Source organism: Ambystoma mexicanum, chromosome 3p (assembly GCF_040938575.1).
Source record: "Ambystoma mexicanum isolate Mex_15411 chromosome 3p, UKY_AmexF1_1, whole genome shotgun sequence".
Lineage (NCBI taxonomy): Eukaryota > Metazoa > Chordata > Amphibia > Caudata > Ambystomatidae > Ambystoma > Ambystoma mexicanum.
The window spans coordinates 830,222,055-830,239,511 of NC_090925.1; the positions used below are offsets into that span (position 1 = coordinate 830,222,055).

Sequence of the window (17,457 nt, forward strand, 5' to 3'; positions counted from 1 at the left end):
TGAATTGGTTATAATGAACCTAAAGCCATCTAAGGCGGCAGGCCCTGATGGAATTCCACCCTGTGTTTTAAAAGATGACCCTAAATTGTGGGCGGCTATTACACTGAGAAGTATAGAGTGTGTGCTGAAAACTAAGAGAGTACCGACATCATGGTTGTCGGCGATTGTGATCCCCATTCACAAAAAAGGGCCACTAAATGATCCAGCAAATTTTAGACCGGTGGCACTTATAGATGTAACAGCGAAAGTGTTTGCTGCTCTTATTCTAAAAGACCTAAATGTATTCATCACAAAAAAAGAAATCTTATCCCGATTCCAAACTGGATTCAGGAAAGGGATGGGGACACAGTTAAATGCGACTGTTCTGGCTCACTTACTAAAGTTAACGAGGGTAAAAAATCATGGACCGATTTACATGGCTCTGCTCGATATATCAGGAGCATTTGACTCAGTGATTAGGCAGATACTATGGAAAAGAATGAAAGAACACAATATACCAGCACAAATTATAGCAATGATTGCACTACTCCATACGAACACAACTTATAGGATAAAGATAGATCAAAATGGATCGCTTACTTCTCCAATTAAAACATATATTGGCGTGAAACAAGGATGTAATTTGGCTGCCACATTATTTAATCTGTATCTAACAGAAATTGGTGCAATATGGTCAGGATGTAATGCCTTTTCAGTAAAATTGGGTTTACTCCGCCTGGACTGGATGGCATTTGCGGATGACTTGATACTATTTGATCCTACTCCTTTTGGCCTTCAAAACAAAATGACATGCTTGGCAGAATTTTGCGCTAATCATAACTTGAAAATAAACACAAAGAAATCAAACATTATGGTTTTTACAAATAAAAAAAAGACTATTCGGTATAATTGGAACATTGATGGGTTATGTATACCAAGGGCATTGGGCCTGACTTATTTGGGGTATAATTTAACAAATGCTGACTCGATCGCAAAATGGCAGTCGGAAATTAACACAAAAGCACTGCCACTTATTTCTCAAATGAAACTAATTTACAAGAAATTTTGTCAATTCTCATTGATACCACTGATTGATTATTATATTCTTAAAGTGGAACCAATACTCATTTATGGGTTAGACCTATGTACTCTTGAAATTGGCAAAATTCTTAATAAAGTACAAGGAAAAATATGGAAACAAGTATTGCGATTACCGATGTCATTGCCCAACGTGATAATTATTCATGAATTAGGGTTAAACTCTCTAGCCTCAAATTATTTGTGGCGCAAAATCGCCAGTTATGCAAAGATGTTAGACCCAGTACCAAATTCATTGTATGAAGATCTGGGTAAAATGTTAAAACTGGGAAATCCTAAATGGATAGAAGTTGCAGGACAACAATGTACAATAGCGATGGAAAGATTTGCAATGAACTCAGTGGACTTAATCACACGACCACAAACAGTGAAGTTAAAACTACGCGAATCTGATTGGGCAGATACAGCCGACAAAATTGGGTCCTATAAATTGTATAGAGAATATGCAAAATTCCGTCATCCCAGAAAACCAGTACTGGGATATATCATGCAGACATCTGGTCAAAAGCTTAGAGAGAACTACATGCGTTTTAGATTTAATCTTTTTAGAACGAGAGAGAGGATTAAAAACTGGAATCAGATGGTATCAGCTTATGTAGAAGGTTGTAGATTTTGTAATGTAACAACAATTGAGACCTTGAAACATCTGGTCATTTATTGCTCCTATTTTTCCATGCAGAGGCAACTTTTTCTGGGAAAATATCTGAATGAATCTAATAACCATGACCTTGAATTATTATGGATCCAATGTATGTGGGGAGTAAGGAAATCATTGATTGTTGATCTGCATTATTTCTTGATTGCCATCGAAAGTAAATTGGAAAGAGAAGCGGATAATGAGATGATGATAATGATGTGATTGGGCCTCACTGTCAACTACTACCTAATGGTTCTCTGTGATAACATTTCTTTTCTTTTGCTCTGTTTTTATTATTACGTAAATGAAATTGTTATACTAGAGTAACATGAATAGTGTTTGATTTATGTAATTTTTATGTGATCTTATAAAATTTGGTTGTTGTAAAGATTTTATTGAAAAACAACACAATAAAGTTTAAAAAAAAAAAAAAAAAAAAAATGTTTATCTGTGTATTGCAGGAACTGCCTTTAAAGCAATCTTAAAATCCGGGTCCAACAAATTAAAAATATCTTGGAGGCAAATATACTCCTGATTGTTCCTTCAGTCGTGTGATAAAGATTTTACTTGGTTGTTGGAGACTCACAAAGTTCTGGTTTGAAGGTGCTTAGTCAGTTCTGTCCTAAGTATTGAAACATTTTACATAATTGTTTAGAATGTCATTTTCGCCTTATTGAAGTTACATCCATTTCTAAGTGATACTTTTGCAAATCCATTATGACTGACTTTACTAATGAAATTCGCACCAGCTGGAGGCTGTTTTCATCTCTTTCCTAATTATGTGATGGCTGCACCCCACATAATAAGCCCCATCTTCTTCTAAATCAAACAAGCCCCATCTTCTTCTAAATCAAACATTTTGGTGTGAGGATTATGGTCCCTAATCTTGATTTGTAAATTATTCTTGCACTAGTTCCCCATATCATCCTACTCAGGCGCTGTAAATTGCAAACTCAGAGCTCAAGAGCTGCCTCTCTGGATTGACACTCCTATAGACAGGTTTACTGTTGTCCCATCAAGGTTTCCTCGTTGTTGTGAACCCGGACCCCATAGATGCTGTCTTTAGACCAAATCCTCACTAGGTATGGGTATGGAAACACAAAGGAATCTGGGAAATGTATTTCACTGTTCCTGCTGGTGCATTGCCTTTCTCAAGCTGTTTTCAACACCACAACCTCTTTACCGTGCAAAATAATACAAGGTTTAACTCTCAACAGTAGGAGTCAGTTGCAGTTTCTTAACCAAAGCGACTTCCGACACCACCCCACCATCAGGTTATTTAGTATGCATAGGACAGCAACAGAACTGTGTATTTGTAGTATGTGACCAGATAGTCGATCCCCAGAAGAGACTGCAAAGAAAAGTTGAGAACTAATATGTTGTAGATAATCAGAATATCATATGTATTCACCACCCTCTCACATGTTGTTTGCATGAAGTGCTAAATTCTGTGCAGCTGCCCCACAGCACTTTTGATTCACATGCTCAATAGATAAAGATAAACAGAGCAGCCTCCCTACCCTCTCAGCAGAAGCTGCGCCTGCAAATTGGTTTCAATGAAAGAGAGCAAAAACTCCCTTAGGTTGAAATTGGAATACCACAAGGAGGGAAATACATGGGTGTCAGTGTGAAGGTTAGTTGGTGGGGATGGTAGGGGCATACATAGTGGGATGGAGAACTCTCCATAAAAGCAAGGGATGGGGACATGGGGCCAGGTGTAGAATGAAAATGGAGAAGTAGATGAGAGCCTAATTTGAAGAAACAACATAAGATCCATTTAAGCTAGCTAAAGGCTGTATTGTTCCGTCAGCTAAAAAACATAAAGTGCTAGGTCTCACTTCTTGCCTGACCCGTGGATTTCTGGTTGATGCCCACGGGGATTAGATGCAAGTACCCAACAAATTTGCAAATGTTCATGAATTTCCCTCCATCATGCCCTTCAACCAATCACAACTTTGTATTTTGGGTCTGGTTTTCGATGAAGCACATATTCAGCTTTGGTCTCCCTTTTTATACCAGTGTGTGGACAGCCGCTGATTGATGAAAGGAAGGCCAGCAACGGTGATGCCGTGGAGGGGGCGTGGCCGTGGATGGCCAGTATCGTCCAGAATGGAGACCAGCACTGCAGCGGGGTGTTGATTACCAGACGCTGGGTTCTCTGTGAGGCACACTGCTTTTTGAGGTAAGCTGGAAATAAAAGTGATAATCTGATAATGTGTGGATACATGGAAAGAGCGACCACTCGCCTGCAGGGGAGGAGGGACACGCCACAGCAGTGAACCAAAGGAAACACTGATGGTTTAGCTCTGTCCCCTACTTGTTAGTTTGACCTGTCTTTTGTTCCACCTGGCATACCTGTCCCACAACCACTTGCACATAGTGAATTTAGTATCAACATAAGGCTACAGGAAGTCAGAAGTAGTGTTCTACCACAGTCGGAAGATGCTCCCTTCTCTGATGCTCCTATTGGTGAGGGTTAGAGGGGTTGTCTTCTGGCAATTTGTTGATAGCCAACAGCTCTGGGATGAGTAACCCTAGAAGGAGGGCATAGCCAAGTATTTTACATATTTTCTTTTATAAAAATGTTTTTTATTGATTTTCACAACAAACAAAGTGAACAATGTAAACAATAGATTGGTCATCACAAGTTCCACATTCTCGGTAATAATACCTATACATACATGCTATTGTTTATTCCCATTCCTCCCATTTGTGCCAAATTTTGTATGCTTTTTCGGGACACGCTCTAGCATTGTACACCCGCTGTTCCATGGACATGCAAACATTGACATCAGCAATCCATTGACCAAGTCTGGGGCATTCTGAAACTCCCCATTTCAGCACAATGTTCCGTTTGATTAAGCTAATTGTCGTGGACAAGAACAATTTGTTGTACCGTCCATAAGATCCCTCCCCCAAATGCCCAACAACAACAATTTGGGATCAAAAGGTATTTCTGCCCCTAGTACAGTAGGTAACCTATTACAACATGCCAACCAAAATTGTAGGCTCTGGGGGGATTCCCAGAGTATATGAATTAAAGTACCCTCTCCAACTCTTTGCGCCAGCAGCCCGACCCTACCAAAATAGTGCCACCCTCGGGTACTATATTCTATGGAAGATCTTAAATTGTATCAGGCAGAGTCTGGAAGAAATTGCAATTTCCCAGGGAAACATCAACACAGTCCTCCAGTCCTCTGGGTCAATGGATCCAACGTCTGCTTCCCATTTTGCCTTAAGAATGGCGAGTTCTGGGGTTGCAAACGCTGTGACTGCTTGGTATAGAGTGGATGTGACCTTTCTAGAAATTTGATCTAGAAGGACATTTCGCCCTAGTAGGGAGCATTGCGGTATCTCTGTCAGTTGAGGGAGGTATCATGTATTGAATGAATGATTTGTAAATAACGGTATCGCTCCACCTCTGACAGGCCAAACTTGTCCTGCAACGTAGCGAAAGAGGAGAAATTATCTCCTTCAATTAAGTTCACAACGGTATGTATTCCTGCTTCTACCCACCCTAACAGTATCAGTAATTTATTAATTTCTGGTAATCGACAGTTTCCCCAGAGAGATTGGGCTAGGGTCAGTTTATCATCCCATCCAATATGTTTATCGGCCTCCCGCTGTATCCGTATCCTTTATTGTAGCATGGAGGGGGGAAGATCTCCGGGTTCCCTGGCATAAGTAATAAAGCAAGGTCTTATTGTGCAATCCCAAACCCTCCACTCAAATATGGGGGGAGTTTGGATCTCCATGTACCCCATCGTTAATGACCACCATTTGCCTCGCCCAGTAGTAGGATTGGAGACATTGTAATGATATCCCACCCTACCAAACTGATCGCTGCAGAGTAGCTAAGGCAACGAGTGGTTGCGCTCCACCACAAAAGAGGTCCCAAGTGTGTAGTCAATTCTTTGAAATGCCAGATCAGGAATCAGCAGGGGAGTATTTTGCAGGATGTATAAAAAACGCTATACAATCATCTTAAAAAGAGCAGCTCTCCCCAGCAGAGATAATCGAAGCGATTTCCAGTATCGGACATCATTACAAAAGCGATTAGTGATCGGTGCAGATTTTGACTAATACATTTGGAGAGGTCCACTGCGATATGGACACCCAAATATCGAAAGCCCTCTTTCTAAATTGGATATGGCCAGGTTGTGGGGAGTGCCAAGTCGGCACCCTGAACCGGAAAGAATATAGACTGTCCACAATTAACTCACCCGTCCCATATTGTTCCTTTAAATATGCCACTATCGGGCAAGAGTGTGCTGGATTACTCAGATATATCAGTAGGTCATCCGCGTATAGTGACATTTTATCCTCAGTCCCGGTTGGCCAATGAAAACCCACCCACGTTGTATCCTGTCGAAGCAGCGCAGCTAGTTGTTCTATGGCAATAGTGATCAACAAAGGGCACAAGGGACACCCTTGTTGCGTGCCCTGCCCCAGCGGAAATGTTTTGGAGAGTCTACCATTCACCCTGATTTCTGCCATCAGGGAATTATATAATAAACAGATCCATGCCAAAAAACCGTCCCCAAACCCCATTTTATCCATGATTTTCCATATGCAATCCCAAATAACTGAGTCAAATGCTTTTTCAAAGTCTATTGCTAAGAGTGCAAGTGTCTCACAGACGATGGGAGCGTGTTCTATCATTAATTGTAATCAACAGATGTTCATGCAAGTTGATTTATTTGGCATGAAGCCACATTGATCCGGATGAATAACAGATTCGCCAGCCCTTTAGCAAGTATTTTTGTTTCTCCATTAATTAGTGAGATTTGTCTCTAGTATTCGCAGAGCTCTGGGAGGTTTAGATGATTTGGGGAGGACTACAATATTGGCTTTGCACAAGTCTGGAGGGAGAACACCCTTCCGCTTGCAATGATTAAACATATTGTATAATGGACCGACCACCTTTTCCCTGATCTTTTTCCATGTTTCCACCAGCAGCCCATTAAGACCTGGTGTCTTCCTGGAATGTAGCTGGGCAATGTCTGTGGCAATTTCATTTTCCATTATGTCAGCGTCCAGCCGCAGCTGTTGGACTTCTGACAGGCGTGGAAGTGTTATCCTGTCTTGAATCGTGGTGTTTGGCAATGTATCTGGGCTTTTATATAGTTTACTGTAGTATTCGGCAAAGACCTCCGCTATTTTGTGGCCTGTCGTCACTAATACGCCCAATGCATTTCTCACCTCTAACCGGTCAGTGTCCCTCGTCTCTTCTTTCAAGCCATGCCAGCATTTTGTCGGCTTTATCACCAGATTCATAGAGGAGATTACGCATCTCCCAATGGACCTGTTTGGTGCTGTCCATTGAGACATTTCGCAGTATTTCCCTGGCAGCGAGGAGAGATTGGTGTGACTCGGAGGATCCCAAGAGCAGGTACTCCTCTTCTCGCCAATTTGCCTCTTTTTCTGCGTCCCTGAGTTTCTGAAGTTGGGCCTTCCTTTTGGCCGAGATCGATGAAAAAGTTATCCGCAGGAGAACTGCTTTATATGCCTCCCAAAGGGTCTCGGGACTGTCCAAGGTGCCATTATTAATATCAAAGTATTCAGTGGTTTTGTTTTGAATGTGATCTACAAAGTCTGGGAATCCTATGTAGTCATTATTTAATCGCCAAGTTGGGTGTCGATCTTGCTCAGTTCGTAGAAATTTCTATCAACAGGGTTGAGTGGTCTGAAATCCTGCGAGCGAGGTAAAAGGCAGTAGATACTCTGTAGGCATCCTGTTGAGGAAGGAAAAAGTAGTCTTATAGGGAAGCATGGGCTCCAGAATGAAATTAATATCCGCGCTCCTGTGGATGCAGATCCCTCCAAACATCATTTAGTCCCATTGCTGTAGCAAAGGTAGCCAGCCTCGGGGGGGTTTCAGGGTTTCTACCTCTCAAGTGTGTACAGTCTAGGGACACATTCATTACATCATTAAAATCACCCCAGAGGATCCACAGGTAACTCCCAAAAGCTGCCTGAATGTCGATCAGGAGATCCGCTGTGAGCAGCAGATGGGCATACACTACTAGGATACCAATAGTTTCCCCCCATGTGCCCCCTGTCAGCAGAACAGATCTACCCCTTGTACCCTGCTGTGCCATCAACAACTTGAAGGGAGGAATTTATGAAGTAGTATCAGGGCCCCCCCTGGCTCCCATAGAAAACCCTGCATGCATTGTTGTTTGGAATATGTCCTGCGGAAGACTGTATACGTTGTCCCAGCCAAATGTGTTTCTGTAAGGAGGGCTACATCAGGGGAATGCCTGTTCAAGAATTGAGTAACTAGCCGCCTTTTTATACCGGAGCCCAGGCCATTAATATTCCAAGTGAGGAGTTTAAGAAATCTCATCCCATCTCCAGCCACGTGCAATGGTGGGGGAGAAATGTCGCGATAGTTCGACCCTTGTGCCAATCGACTGCTGTACAGCATATGTAGTTGAGGTGGAATACAGATATATTATGACGCAATCTAAACAAATGACAAAAATAAAAAGCTCCCTGAAATCTCCCTCCCTATATTCCACCCCAACCCGAAGTACCTGTCGCCCGAACATGCTCGGTGGTACCAACCTGTATACTACCACTAAAGAACAAAACCATTAAACCCCAAGGAGATTGGCTCAACACAAGAATCAAGAAGAAGGAATAATGAACCATGTGCAAGAGCCTCCTAGGTCCATCTAGTCCTAACAGAAGAAGCGGATAGAAAGGAAGACACAGGGAAAAAGAGAGTAAGAATTTAAGAGAGTAAAGGAGGACCATCTTCCCTGCCAGGGCCCGTCTGGCACAGGCGTTACATGCCGGCAGATCATGTTCTTGATTCATACAGTCAATCTGACAGCGAGTCGTTGTCGAGTCTGGGAGGTTCAGGCAGTGTTTGGGGGGACTGTAGATGGTAAGGCCCCAGGCTCCCCAGATTGTCTTGAGTGGTCAGGCTCCTCCAGATTCCCTCCCCGTCCATGTCCCCCAGGGTCTTTCCCAAGATGTGTGTCCGCCCATGTTCATGCCATCCGGGAATCTGCAAATGTCTGGACCGTCCCATTGTGGCGCACCTTGAAGAGGGCAGGCAAAAAGAGGGCAAATTTGACACCCCGAGCATGTAGCTCCTCCTAATTGCATCAAAGGACTTTTGGGCCTTTTTGACCTCCCTGGTGTAGTCCGGAATAAAGGAGATTTTGGCGACGTCGTATGTCATAGGACGCTTAGCCCGGGCTATTTGCAGTATGGTATCTCAGTCCCGATAATTAAGGAGCCTGGCAATCACCGTACGGGGTGGAGCCCCAGAGATTGGGGGCCCGTCGGGACCCAGTGTGCCTGCTTGATGGCGAAGAATTTCGAGAGCGTCTTTGGTTTCACAATGGGCATCATTACGAGGTTGGAGGTAGCCTTGCCGGTAAAACTTGCATCCGGGTCCGGCACCCAGTAATTGCCCTTTCGCGGGTGCTGGGCCCGGTACATTCCCATTCCCATTTGAGCCCCATAAGGATCAATGTGGATGTCGGATGCACCAGCACCATTTACAACGGTGCCGGTGCATCCGACTTGCTGTGCTTGCGGGTGCCGCACTGCCTGCCAGGTCAGACCTGACGGGCTGACAGGCACCCGCGAGCGCAGCTCGTAGTATGGGGGTACTGTAGCAACAGTGCCGGTAGCGCTATCGTCACCGTTGTTGCCTTACCGCCATACTTATAATGAGGCCCAATGTCAATGAATTAGGATTCCAAGAAGAATTCCATACTGGGGCCCTCTGACTTTTCCAGCAGGCCCACTATACAAAGGTTATATCGGCATGCGCGCCCCTCGCTGTCATCGATCTTTTGGGTAGGCGTGGACAAGCGACGATCCAGTGCACAAAGGGTGTCCGAAATGCGATGTTCCGACTCACCCATTCTAGATGTCAATTTATGCAGGTCATTGTGGATAAGTGAAATGTTAGAGCTGAGTCTGCCGATCTTTCCCTCCATGGTGTTTCTGGAATCTGCAATGGCACTCAGGACATCTGCCAAAGACAGGGCAACTGGAGGGGTCTCGGCATGCGACACACCGGCTTCCGTGGCAGGAGGCCCAGTGGCCATCACAGCAGACACTGTGTATTGGTCCATCTTGTTTTGGGTGCCCATCTTCTTTGTTTTGTCTTTAACCATAATGGATACCGCCGCGTGTAGGCCTTCACTGTATGCTTGGGGGTAATGTCCTTTCTAAATCTGAGAGGCGATAGTCCGGTTTGATAAGCCCACAACACTGTGTCCATGGGGACGTCGTCGGATCCAGGTCCGTAGCAAGGCAGAATGTATAGAAGTAAAATATGCAACAGGAGCACAACCCCCTCACCAGAAGTATAAGCTGCAATGATTCAGACAGCACCTCAGACCCGAGGGGCCTAGCACTGCCACCCAGGTCAGATCAGAGCGGGATGGACACCACGCCCGTATAGCAGTTCCGTGTTAGGTAATGCAGGGTGGAAGACTAGAGACAATGAGGCCAGATGTAGGCCTCTGGGGGTCTGCCGCAGTTCACGGAACCAGCAATGAGCCATAGGGCCGCAGGCAGCCAAAAGGAGAGATGACAGGTATCACGTTCAGCGCCCCTCCCTCATGGTGTTGAGCAGCATCTGGAGATCGTAGAAGATGAGAGGGAGGGGGGGCAAGCCCCAGCAGTCTAACCTGTGGGGGGCTGTCAGTGACACTCCTGCCACAGTGTGAAATAGTACATTCCCCAGGGGCTCGAAATTCCGGTTGCGGATGCAGTGACGCGTGAACCCACAAGAGAGTGCGGGGGGTGGGGAGGAGCACAAGCCCTGATGAGCCCCCAAAGTGCAGCCCCTGGCACAGGATCTCCGAGGTCTACTCAGCTCTGAACTCCCCCGCTGCAGCAGAGACCCGCGCCACGGCTTACAGCGCCCAGCCACAGCGGTCCGAGTCACCACCAAGGTTGCCTCTCAATGTGGGCCACCCACCTCCACGTCTGGTCTGTTCCAGTTCTCCAGGGCTGCAGAAACAGCAAGTGAAACTCAGGACATCTGTGGTCAATATCCCTCCAACGCACAGCGAAAGATTCTAGGATCTCTACCCCACACGAACCGCCAAGCAAAACAGCAGGATTTTAAGGACAAAATGGCAAAATGGCAAAATATATCAGGATATTGCAGGCCTTGGCAGAGATCCACAACACACATCTACACTGTGTGCTGGCTCAACAGTGCCCCCCAAGTATTTTATATATGAATGCTTTAAAAGTATTAGGAAGTCACTGCCGTGTCGGGATCATAAAAACAATCTTCAAACTGCAAAAACAGAAGATTTAAAAAAGGCAACTAACTTTTCCTGTGAGTGCAAGAGACAGCTGGCTCTAGAACTCAGTGATTCACTTTTAGTGAGTGGTGCCAGGGAAAGTTGACAGAAGCAGTAGTGTCCGCACATGTTATTACAAGATGCCACTGTTGTTAGGGCCATGAAACGTCCAAAGGACAGATTGTGAATAAGGCGATATAACCTGTGGTAACGGCGCACCTCTCAATTTAAGAGTCCGAGTGTCAGACCCGCCACTGTGAGGTATATTGCCTTTAGCACTTGTGTAATTTCCTAAGCAGGTGCTAACACCAAATTTGAAATGAAACTTACCTTGCCGAGCCGTAGGTTCCGAAGTCCGGTTTCCATGTTGATGACCGTCACATCATTAACAAGGAAACAGACTTTGGAAACTAGGATGCGGAACCGCACAGCAAGGTATGTTTCTTTTTTGAGTGGAGCAGGGAAGTAAAGGTGGCACTGGCCAGAAGTACTCGGGTTGCTCGGAACGCAGGCTTATACCAAACATTACAGCTCACATTCTGAGCTTCGTGATTAGCCATAAAGAACTAGCAGAACAATTTAAAAGGCTCCCTTCACTGTCTCATTCGGTGGCACTTTAATCTGTGAGCAGTGCTAATAGCACACCCAGTGGCGCTAATCGCACAAAAAAGACTTAAAAGGTTCTTTTACACTTTTGGACGTGTCCAGTGCTTAATTTGTAAAAAAAATAAGTGCCAGTGCCCAAAAAATATTGGACCCATAATGTCGGGCACGGTGCCGTCCGCAGCGCCGCCCTCAGTGCAAGCGTGGCGCCGCCCTCAGTGCGGGCGCGGCGCCGCCCTCAGCGCGGGTGCGCCTGCCGCCCCAATTCAGTGCTAGACCTACCTAGATCGGCCCACCACCAGCCCATCACAAAGCTGCTGCTCCATGTCACGTTTGGCGCTGCAGCAACTGCTTGCACAGCCTGGTAGTAAGTACGCAACTAAGACATGCTCCTCCTGTAACTGCGCCTCGATGCCCCCGGGCTGTGTGAGTGCTTTAAAAATGCAAATAAATAAAAAAGCATTCTGTTTCAGTCACTTTTGCACTGTATTTGTCTCTACCCCTTCTGCCCCATCTGACAGTCTGTTAAAGTAACCAAGTACTGTTAATCGGTTACCTCCAGGAAGAGAACCCTCCCTCAGCCCGTTCTTCAGTCACCTCATCCAGGTGTTATGTGTAATCAATTTACTCTCAAGCCCTTCAGTCATCACATCTCATAAATGCATCCCCCTTCACCCTTCCTTCAAGCCTGAGCATGGTGTTGTATAACTTGGAAAAAGTCATTTCTGCAAGACGTTGTGAAATCAACAGCCTGTGCTACTTTGGCTTTAGGGCCTCTTTCAACCTTAACACATATTAAAAAACTAAATATGTTTTGTCACCCAATGGAGCGAGAGGAGAATGCATATTCGGATACCTCCTTCCCACTGACATGTTCTTGACATACTTCACTAAACTGCGGGGTGTAACAGACACCCACTTCGCTATCTGAGGATTCCTATCTGAGGATTGCATGTGTTCTCATTTGGAGCACATGCTCGGAGCGCATTGTACCCAGCTTAAGGGGCCACATCTGGTGTATAAACCACACATCAGGATATAAAACATGCGCTGGAATTATGTAAAGAAATGACAGCAAAAGACGGTTGAGAATTATACACGAATACTCAACTAGTGCTTTTATTTATGACGACAGATTAGTGGGCACGTGCACCATGTTTCTAGTTTCCATGTGTGTATCTTTAAGCCTGAAAAGGCATTTCAGAAGTTTGTCTTTGCATTGGATTTTCTCGCGAAGTGCAGCCAGTTCGGTTTCGGCCCAATACGTGCACTGTTCTGGGTACCCTCGCTGAAGCTCATTTGTGAACTATTGAGGCCGATAACATTAAAAGGAAGAACAGAAAAACCCAGGCAAAAATTCACAGTTCTAGTTTCGCTTAGATGAATGCTATCCAGGGTCAGACTGGGGCATACAATTGTCTCGGGTCGGGCTCGGCACCAATGAAAAAGTGGCCAAAGTTGCAAACGACAATTCATTCTTTTTGTGACACACTAGTGGGACCAAGCTGCCGCCCGTGCCCTGCCCGGTCCTGGGCTTTGTCCTTCCTTGCCTCAATCACTTAGGCTACCATCCGTCGGGCCACCACCGCCAGGGCCATGCTGAGCCTGATGTTGACAAAAATAGGTGCGCGGCGCAGCGGCCCCATGGAAGGTAAGATTTTAAAAGAAAAAACGTATATTTGGGCAGATGGGACCCATCACTTTCAAAGTGATGGGCCACAGCCGCCACTCAAAATAAGTTATTTCTTTTAAAACCACCTTCTGTGGGGCGGGGCCCCGGCCACCGGCCCCCGGAAGGTCAGGTTTTAAAAGAAAAAAGTAAAAAACATAGTTTTGAGCACAATCCACGGGCCCGGCCGCCCGCGGTAGAGTCATCCGACTCAGTCTGCGGCAGCCGGCAGCCCCTGGTCACAGAAATTGGCCTGGGCCTGGCACTGACTGCAGTCAGCAGCACAATGCACACAGGTTACACAGACAGAAGCCCGGGCCCGGATGGGCCCCTGGTGGGGTCTTGACTCCTGGGCAGTCAGGACACCACCAGGGACCATGTCGCTGCCCGGGCCCCGACCTGGGCCTTTCTTGCCTGATCACTTGACTGTGACAGCCTCCGGCTGCACCGCACGCAGTAACAAGTGACTTACCTGCTTTGCCAGCTGGGACTTGGTCTCCTGTCGGGGCCTCAGGCTGGGGGGGGGGCGGGTGCGCACACTGGCACCCGCACAAATGAAAAAGCAGGCAGAAGGGGCCCCAGGAAGCAACTAGGCTGCACCATGCAGTGCAGCAGGGCAGGCTCTCTCTCTCACAAGTCAGGACCGACGGCGCCACGCCACGTACGGGACCGGCACCCTTCATTCCGTAAGCGCTGATTACGAGGTTCCATTTGCGGGACCCGGACCAGACATCTGGTAAAACCATACGTCTTTTCCGGGTCCTGCGAGGGGAAGAGGGAGGCAATAAGGGGCTACTTGTAATGTGCCCATTATTACCTCCCTCCCCATTCCCATTGAGCCCTATGGGGGCTCAAACGGGAATGGGGAATGGTTCCTGCAAGGAGGAATTACCGGGTCCTCCTATGTCGGAATGACCCGGTAAGTCCCCATTGCAGGAACCCAGTAATGGAGTTCGGTTTGGAGGCGGCCATGGTGCTAATAGCATCATGGCCGCCTCCAAACTCGTAATGAGGCCCCATGATTTATAATCGAAGCAAGGCAAAGTGGAAGAACAAAAAAAGCAATGGCACGTGCGCTGGCTCCGCACGAGTTCCGGTGCCCAAAAAAGAGTGCCGGTGTTGGGCACTGGCAACCACCCCCACAAATTAAGCACTGTGTCTAGACATTGTTCTGTTATGCTGTTTAGCTTAAAGTAGTTGGCAGACGTAGGCAGTTGGTTAGTGTTCCCAGGTGCGCAGGAATATGGCATATGCACGTCGCATATATTTGTGTAATGGCTGCACACGTTCTTTGTATGGTGTAAAGAAAGCCACCCTGGAGCACATTTTGTAAAGAATGAATGAGCATTGGTCACTTTTTGAAAAACAGGCCTCGATTGAATTGTTAGATGTATGCTAGTATTGCCCCAGGGTTTTGTTTGCAAAATGGAGCCAATGAAGGTAGCGCCAGTTGTGTTACTTCTATGACCGTGAAAGAAGCAAATATATTTTTCTAAATCCCCTATCATCTAGTGATGTTTCCATTAAGGAAAAAATTAGCACACTGTTTTTGTTTTATGTTTGCTGCACAACTTAAAAAGACATGTAAGAAACAAATGTATTTTTATTTTACACATGAAACATACAAAACAGCCTAATAATTTGTTCCCTTGTGAAAACGTTTAATAATATAGCAGGGTTAGCCCCTACTATAGCCCTCGCATTCATTCAAGACAGTTTACTAAAATAACTTGCGCATAGACATTTTGATTATTTGGAAGAAAACAGGTAACTTTATTAAAGAGTCAACTTACGGGCAATCCTAGCAATAGCCGGGACCCAAGGGAACCTGGTCCCAAGCACATTCCCCTGATGGCTTTATGCCATTCCCAGGCTTCAAAACTGGTGAACCCATCACTTCGGTTCAGCATTCATTCCGGGTGACCCACGTCACATCCGGTTAAGTCCTTAGGGGTCAACACCCGCTTCTGGAAGCCTTTCCTACCAGGAACAGTCTTTTTAACTCCCATACCCATGTATGGAGTGAAGCCCAGGTCACTGCATTTGTTGAGGAGTCCAACTGTCTTTAAGGGTGAAAGTCCTCGTCGCACCCGTCCTGGCTCCTGCAGCCAGCGGGTAATGCTCACGGTTAGCATCCACAGTGTGATTCCTCCTCAGTTAGGATCATCCCGTAACTTTGCCACACTTTGAGGATGGCCAATCACAGTGCCCCCACACGTCACATTTCCCATACTCACCCTTTCAGCCTACTTGCATTGAGCTTTCAGGAGCACACCAAAGATATCTAGCAGAAAAACATTGTCTCCTCCATCCGATAAGTGCACCCCATCTTATGTCTGATAAAACCCAGACCTTCCATCTGCATGAACCTTTCCATTGTCCTATTTATCCTCTGCCTATGTCTCTCCACTGCATTACGTGACCTTGCTCCTCACAATTCTTGCCTGGGGATTATTTCTGACCAAACTATTTCAGTGTCATCTACATGTGCACCAAGGTCCTTATGACTGGTTGCATTTGACGCAACAGTAGACCCCTTCCCAGTGAGGTAATATCATAACCACCCAGCTGGATCACCAAAACGTTAGGTGCTGAGGCCGTTCTAAATTGCCCTTTAACCATAGGCAGCAGGGCAGACAATCGCATCCCTGACGCACCAAACCAACACCTTGGCAGCTTCCTCGATAATCAGAAAAAGTTAAAACACACATTCCTCAAAATTGCACAAGTCGTTTTTATTTGCACACATAACCATAAACCATCCATTTCGATGTATTAACCAACAACCTAGCTGTCGTAGCAACCTCCTATTGATGTCCCCATCTACCACATACTCACCTTTATGTGTAACCCTGGGTATCCTGAACCGCCTTCATGTACAATGAGCGGATATAAAGCGTATACTTGTCTGATGCCCATCTGCCCATCCTTTTGTATTTCCTGTCCGGACATCCCTTGTTGAAAGGCTGTTGTGGACGAACAATCCTAAAGGAATGTGAAGACCAACCCCTCGCATGAAAACCTGCCTTTTGTAGCGCCATTGCCAAGAGCTCCCTAAATTGGAAAAGAGTTACCGGGAAGCAGTCCTCGTGTACCAGAAGGTATGCCCTCCTGCCGGTCTGCCAGCCAGGTACTGTGAAAGCAGCGTGATGGGGCAACCACTTGTGTCTGTTGACCTATTTAATGTTATACTCCTACCCCTTCCCGTCTGATCGGTTTTGGAAATTCTAACCCTGATCACCAACCCCCGGTATTAAAGGAGACATCCCCCAACATCAGTACCCTTCCCGTCATGTTGTTCTTACTCTGTGCTACCAACTCACTGACCGTCAGTGCCTCAAAAAAAGCAATGGCAAATGCTGCCCTAAAAAAGGCACCCTCAAGGGCATTGTAGCAGACCTCAGGCATTACTCCCAAGAGCTTAGTCAGAATCACAAAATCTATGGGAAGGTGACGGTCCTTCCTAGGCCCTTCCAACTTGGCCCAGCCCTTCAGCGCTGCATGTACAAAAAAACTTCCAGCGGGGTCCTCCCTACCGCTCAGCTTGGTGTAAAATGCCACATCTGGCAGATGTTGCGCTGCCCAAATTTTAGATCTCCCTATGGTCTTTGCACAGGACACAAACTCACGCACCTGTTTATTTACTTATATAGCGCGCCTAACCCAGGGGTATCTGGGTGCTTTTACTTGAATACATAGAATATTACAAATCACAGTACACATGACTACAAATTTACAATATCAAGCAGGTTACAAGATTACAATAAAGTTACAAATTGTGCGGTTATCTATACAATTGTATACAGTAAAAAGGTGAGAATTTTGCAAACAACTGTGTTAGTTTGGGCACTGAGTAAAGAGCCAAGCTTTTGCCTTGGCTCTGAAGGTCCAAAAGGAGGGTTCTGCTCTAATGCCTGGGGGTAGAGAGTTCCAGCATTTGGCCGCTAGCACGGGGAATCTGGAACCTCCTGCTGTTTTTAGTTTGTATTTTGGGATGTTGAGGCAGCTGAGATAGCAGGATCTGGTAGGTCTGTCCCACTGTGTCTTAGAGAATTTGACTGTCAGGTATTTCGGAGCTGTGTTATAGAGACATTTATGCATGCTGACTAGCGATCGTAGTGTGATTCTGTCACGCACGGGTAGCCAGTGTGTGTCCCGCCTGAAGGCTGAGATATGAGTGG

General features: G+C 46.0%; 1 protein-coding gene across 2 annotated transcripts in view; it reads left to right on the plus strand.

The window, feature by feature from the left end:
• PRSS53 (serine protease 53) overlaps positions 1 to 17,457 on the plus strand; it is a 552,473-nt gene that overhangs the window by 429,550 nt on the left and 105,466 nt on the right. For both annotated transcript variants that reach the window (XM_069651910.1, XM_069651909.1), the window contains exon 11: positions 3,734 to 3,896. In XM_069651910.1, the coding sequence (XP_069508011.1) occupies positions 3,734 to 3,896 (163 nt within the window). The remainder of the gene's footprint in view (positions 1 to 3,733; positions 3,897 to 17,457) is intronic.